Source organism: Nicotiana tabacum, chromosome 18, assembly GCF_000715075.1.
Source record: "Nicotiana tabacum cultivar K326 chromosome 18, ASM71507v2, whole genome shotgun sequence".
NCBI lineage: Eukaryota > Viridiplantae > Streptophyta > Magnoliopsida > Solanales > Solanaceae > Nicotiana > Nicotiana tabacum.
The window spans coordinates 105,243,289-105,249,683 of record NC_134097.1 but is presented as its reverse complement, the minus strand read 5'-3'; the positions used below and the strand labels follow the sequence as shown (position 1 = coordinate 105,249,683).

General features: G+C 38.1%; 1 protein-coding gene across 2 annotated transcripts; it reads left to right on the top strand.

The window, feature by feature from the left end:
* The first annotated feature begins 749 nt into the window (after window positions 1-749).
* On the top strand, window positions 750-5,743 carry LOC107764669 (serine/arginine-rich splicing factor RS31-like). Of its 2 annotated transcripts, XM_075237127.1 has the most exons (7): window positions 806-876; window positions 2,489-2,630; window positions 3,596-3,902; window positions 4,118-4,230; window positions 4,312-4,547; window positions 4,669-5,238; window positions 5,358-5,743. In XM_075237127.1, exons 4-7 carry the CDS (start codon window positions 4,135-4,137, stop codon window positions 5,392-5,394), a joined length of 939 nt encoding a protein of 312 aa, XP_075093228.1. In that variant the 5' UTR covers window positions 806-876; window positions 2,489-2,630; window positions 3,596-3,902; window positions 4,118-4,134; the 3' UTR covers window positions 5,395-5,743. The 2 variants fall into 2 exon arrangements, with proteins under 2 accessions (XP_075093227.1, XP_075093228.1); XM_075237126.1 differs by lacking the exon at window positions 3,596-3,902 and having other exon boundaries at window positions 750-876.
* Window positions 5,744-6,395: the final 652 nt, after the last annotated feature.

The window sequence follows — 6,395 nt, the reverse complement described above, 5'->3', positions numbered from 1 at the left end:
ACCCAAGACATGCAACTTTTGCCCGATATATCCAGGGCTACAAATTCAAGTTTAGAAAGATTTGACATTATTTAGGAAAAGAAAGTTCTTACCTCTAATACTTTCAAAGTATTTGCTCGAGATGTCAGAGTCTCGTGTTGATAACGTGTTATAAAATAAAGACTGTAAAGTAAAGACAAGTATAGAGAGAAACTGATATATTATTCGAATTCAAACTGATGTACATAATGAACTGAAATCTCTTCTATTTATAGAAGAAAAGAAGCTGTTGTGTAAGCTGCTACGCAAACTGCTGTGTAAGCTGCTACTGCAAGCTGCTGTGTAAGCTGCTACTGCAAGCTGCTGTGTAAGCTGCTACTATACCAGATATGGATAATCTTCTATTGAGAGCAATGTTTATCTATAACGGAGTACTAAATAAATAAATTTATTATACCCGATATGGATAATCTTCTACCTAGGGTAATGTTTATCCATAACCGGGTACCGAAGTGATAAGCTTCTTCAGGAAGCTTATTTCCAATAGAGTACTAAATGGATAAACATATTTATGGTGGAGTCTCATATGGATAAATTTCTTCAGAAAAATTATTTACAACGGAGTACTAAATATACATTCATAATATAATATATTTATAACAACTAACAATAAATATCAAATCTACTAGGGAAGGTTACAACAAAAAAAAAGTTAGGACAAGTGAAAACATACAAAAAAACGCACGAAGGTTATTTTGGTAAAAACGAAACATGCCCCTGCTCCTGCTGCTTATAACACTGACGATAGCGTCAAGAAAAGATATTTAGGCTCAGCCTCTGTATCTCCGCTTCAGCTTCAGCTTCGCTGTAGTTACATTTTTCTCTTGCTTTAACGAGGTAACAAAACTTCTTAACCTCTCATGTATCAGATCTACTAGGGTTTTTATATTTTTTCCAGATCTATTTAACCGTTCGCAAAATCAATTGAAGATAAAGGGACACGGTAAATCTAAGATCTGTCTTCTTGACCTTGATTCTAAGATATGAATTTTAATTTTATGTGGATCTCTGAATAATTTTTTTTTGTGTCAGGAGAATAGAGAAATCTGAACCCTACAACCCATTATTCATTACTTTTAATTTAATATTGTTGTTTAGTTTGGTTAAATTATTTTAGCAAGAATAAGGTCTCCTTAGACGGATTTATTTTGTGTAGCTTGAAAAATTGATTTGTTTGTGTTGGTGTCTACGGTTGTCTAAATTGACCATGACCTGTTCAACCTACCCAAATTTTAATGGGTTTTGGTGAATTATTCGTTTACCTGTCACCCAAATTAAGCCGTTCAAAGATGAATCATCTTAGTTTTTAGTGTTTTTGGTGCCTGAACTTCCACATAAGCTAAATGGAATTAAAATTTAGGGCTTTAGATTAACATGGAAATATATTTAGGTGGAAAATACATTTTTTCTTGCGACAATTTTCATTTAAGCATGTATTATGCGGAAAGACTTTTACTTCCGTACAAGGATAAGCGTGAGAATTAGAAACTCTGATTTTATGTTAACATGCAAATTATTTAGCATCGGAATGAAATTGATCGGAATCGATATAAAGGATTCATATAGCTGATTCTAACTAATTAAGGAATGGGATGTAGTTGATGATTGGTTGATGTATTGTGGGAGCAATATTGTCTCTGCTAGTTATTAAATTGGGTCCTGGAAATACAGAGTTACACGGAGGAACTTGGACTGATTTTTTCTTGGCTATTTGCGTTGCATTGTTATGTTTTGATGAGCTGAACTTGTTTCTTGTTTTATAAAGTTGAACGTTTAACTTAAGCTTTTGAATGGAACTTTATCTTTCTCGATTTTATTCAAAATTTACTTTTGATCGATCTTTGGACTTAAACAAAGTCATCTACTAAAAGTAAAACACAAAGATTTGAAATGGCTTGAAAAATACTACTAGTTGAATGAAAATCATGGTCAAATTTTAGTAGGTTTGACACTCAAATAATGAAAAAAATAAATAATGATCTTTCTGGGATGATGTATGTAACCTTTGCTGAAATTCAAGAGAAATCAATAGTGTCCTCAGAAAAGCAACAATTCCTAAGTTCACTGGGTATGTTAACTTTTGAAAAAAGAAACTGTATTTTTTTTGATAATGAAAAAAAAACTGTAATTTATTGTATGTTGTATGTTATAGTATCTGTTTTATTGGCTGCCTCAAGCTTTTGCTAGGAAGTTGTCATTTTAGGTGGAACATATCTTGCAATTATTACGCTATTGTCAAACAAATTTATCACGTTTTACTTCAAATGCTCTTCATCGCTGATTAAGGTCATCTAACTCATCATACGATGACTAATATGAAATGATTGCTGGCATTTCTTAACTGATGTTTTGCTGTGTACTGATGAAGTACATTATGTATGCTGGAAGTGGACTAAATTGATTTTTTTCTCTTCCCTTTTCACCAACAATGTTTCTTGTATGATCTCAGGGTGGAAAGAGTCTTGACATCTTCTACTCAGGTGGGATGAGGCCAATCTTCTGTGGGAATGTTGAATATAACGCCAGGCAGTCAGAGTTGGAGAGGCTTTTCAGAAGATATGGGAAGGTGGATAGGGTGGATATGAAATCTGGTATGCCTCGACAGTCTTGATTTTATGTGTATAATTTATTTCTAACTCTATTTGGAAGCTCTTATTGGTTTTTTTGTTGAGTTTGCTCTGGATAAGAACTATTTATCTGGAATGACCTTTCATGTCCCCAATCTCTGTCCTGCAAGATTTTACATGTAACTATACCAAAAAAAGGATTTTATGTGAGACGAATTGGGTATATGGTTAACTAGCTTCAATTAAAGCCTTCCTGCTGCAGTGGTGTTATTTCAATGTATTTTACCCTGTTATTTTTAATATATTATCCTCTATGTTGCGGGTGAGTTTGGATCATGTATCTGATGGTCCTGCAGTAAGATGCTTGAATATGACCGTGTAGTGGGATGGTGGAAGATTTCACTTCCATTTATCTGGACAGTTTTTTATTTGGTTGAGAGTTGTTACCTCCATGCAACTGCAAACTGAGGCATGAAATGAGTTGCCAAAGTGTTCGTCCGGCTAATTGCATATCAAACCTGGACATACAATACACCATGTTCTATCCGATCTGAGAAAAACAGTTCTTATGTAACTTATTACCTGGTAAGCTTCGACTAGGTTCTATGAAGTCTGGCTACAGATGTTTTTGATAACAAGCAACTAGTAAAGCTGATGTGCTGACAAAGCAGTTGATTCATGAAACAAGGAGTAGCTCCTACAGGCTACAGTAAAAGATGTCACCTGAGTATGGTAAGTCTAGAGTTTCAGAAGTCCCACCGGCACTTATCCCATACATTCAACTGTCCAAGGACTTGAATAGTTGGTTTGCTAGGGGACACCACGTTCATGCTTCACATTGTAACAGCACTACACCGATGGGCTGAAGATCTGTTCAGATCATTTGACTCAACAGCAGAAGATGTGTAGTTTCTTATGGGTGTTAGGATATGTTTACAAAGAAGTGTATTTAAGTATAAACCCCCATACTCAATTATTCTTTGGCGCAGGATAACATTGCAATGTCCATACTACCATGGCTGATGGACGGCGTCTCATTTCATTTCCTAGCTGTGACAAGTGTGCTCTTCTTGTCTCCTAGAAGAGCTCTCTGATCCATCATGGCATCACAATCATACATTTTCCTCAGTCACTATTGCCCTCCATTTCCCAGCCTTCATTTTACAGACTTGTCACAACTCACAATGCCGACCTCGATGCTGAGGCAGCAGATTAAAATGGAGAAGGCACTTTCTTTACATTGTTCCCTCATGTGACATGCACCTTTACTTGAAATCTGTTAGTCCACCACCAAAGGTCTGTTACTGATTTTACTGGTAAAATTTTTTCTAGATTTGACAGAGTGGTCATTTTTATGATTGAGATGTAAAGTTAAGATGGTTTACATCTCTGTTTGATGGAAGTTCTTTTCAGTTTTTTGAATACTGAAGAATATTTCGCTTGAGGATTCTTGTTCTCATTTCCTTTGAGTTTTTATTTAATCTTTGGTGTTTCCTGGGGTGGGATTTCAGGTTTTGCTTTTGTTTATATGGACGATGAAAGAGATGCAGAGGATGCTATTCGTGGACTTGACCGAATAGAATTTGGTAGAAAGGGCCGCAGACTTCGCATTGAGTGGTCAAAGGTAATCCATTTGTTGTCTTCAATCCCTCTCTCCCCTGAAAATCTTCAAGTTCACTTGGTAATCTCAATGGCTATGCTGCAGGAAGAGCGTAGCAGTAGGAGGCCAGAGAGCTCTAGGAAATCTTCATCTAGCGTCAAACCTTCGAAGACTTTGTTTGTCATAAATTTTGATCCAAATAATACTAGGAGCAGGGATATAGAGAGGCACTTCGATCCGTATGGAAAAATACTCAATATAAGGATTAGAAGGAATTTTGCGTTTGTCCAATATGAAACGCAGGAGGATGCTTCTAGAGCCTTGGATGCTACACACATGAGGTATCTTCTTATTATGAGTTGTTATAATGTGATTACTTATCAAACGTTTTCCTAGTTTTCCATATTTTCCACTGCCATAGTTGACCAGCCTTTGTTGTTCATGTTTTGCTTTCTGATGCAGTAAACTGATGGATCAAGTCATTACAGTTGAATATGCAAATAAAGATGATGATGACAGGAGAACTGGGTTTAGTCCTGATAGAAACCGTGATAGGGGTGGTCTCAGGAGAGGTTATGACCGAGATCGATCTCGGAGTCCTTATGGAAGAGAGAGGGGAAGTCCTGATTATGGTCGTGGTCGGGCCCGTAGCCCAAGTCCACTCCGTCATGGTAGGTCAAGTCCTGATTATGGTCGCGGCGCTAGTCCAAATCCCAATCATAGGGAAAGGAATTCTGAGTATGGCCGTGGCCATAGTCCAAGCATGAGAAAGGAGAGGAACCCTGATCAAGGAAATGGTCATAGCCCAAACCCTAGAAGGCTGAGAGCTGGTTCTGAAAATGGCCATGTGAGCAGTCCACCGGAGGAAGGAATGTTGGATGATCGTAGAGCCAGCCCTAGTCCTCCAAGGGGGAGGAGAGAGAAACAGAGCCCAGATGGTTATCGCGGCCGCAGCCCAAGGTCTAAACCTGAAGAAATTGATAGTCCTGGATATGCTGCAGCAGAAAGTCCTCTTCCAGAAAGACACAGGAGGTTTGATCTTTACTCTTTTTTAGCTCTTGGTTCTGCATATCTGTGCTCTGTGGTACAGTTCCTCAATTACTTTCTTGCTAATAAGCTTTGTAAATCATCTTTATTTGTTTCCAATGCAGCGATTCACCTCCAGCTAGAGAAAGATCTCGCTCCTAGTTTGCTCGCTATCTGCCTCTGACCTTGGAGTCATATTTGGAGGGACGGTCGCATTGCAAGTGGTGCTATAGAAGTATGCTTTAAGTAGCTGGAACATCAAATTTTCTTGTCTTTGTTTGCATTTCATATGTTGGTCTCGAACTAGACGCTATCAACTAGCATGGCTTTGACAATTGGTCTCGAACTCGAAATAGACTTGCTAGTATTGCGTATTCTGTTTTGAAGTTGAAAGTCCCATGGTAAAGCTTGGATCGCGTATTTGAGTTAAGGTGACAATGAATTTGCTTAATATCAGGTTCTCTGAAATATCTAGTTTGGGTGATTATACAACGAAATTGTTCTTTAGTAATCAAAGTGCGTCTAGCTGAGGCTTCTGCGTCTTTTTGATGAAAGATTAATTGGCATCTGAAGCATAAATTCTCAGTTGTTTCCTAGGCTTAATTCCTTGGGTAACATGTCATTAAGCATAGTGAAAGCCAAAAGCCTAATGTTGTTACAAGATTGTGGATCAGTTAAGGTCAAAATTCAAGTTCCATTATCTCAAGACGTCAAAAATCAACAATTGTTGGGAGAACCTCAGTTCTCATTTGAAGAAAAATGTTAATACAATTAACCAGTATTATTATATGATCTAATAGAAGAGGAATGAACCGGGTTTGAGACTAACAACAACCGGGGAGGGTAGAGTATGGGTGTCTAACGGGTCGGATTAGCCCATTTCCGGAACCGGCCCGGCCCGGTACAAGGGGGCCAGGTGGGGCTGGGTTAAAGGGGTAGGCTGGGTTGGTCCGTCTACTTAATTCCTACTGGTTAACCGGATCGGTCAAACCCGGTTAAGTGTTTTTACTGTTCAATCGGTTAACCGGCCCAGACCGGTATAACGGTAACTAATTTTTTTTTCTTTTTAATGGTGGGCCTTATTTCTGACCGTTGGCAACGGTCTTCTGCCCTTATGGCCGTTGCCCAACGGCAGAATTTCACAAATAGCCCATTTTTGGGTT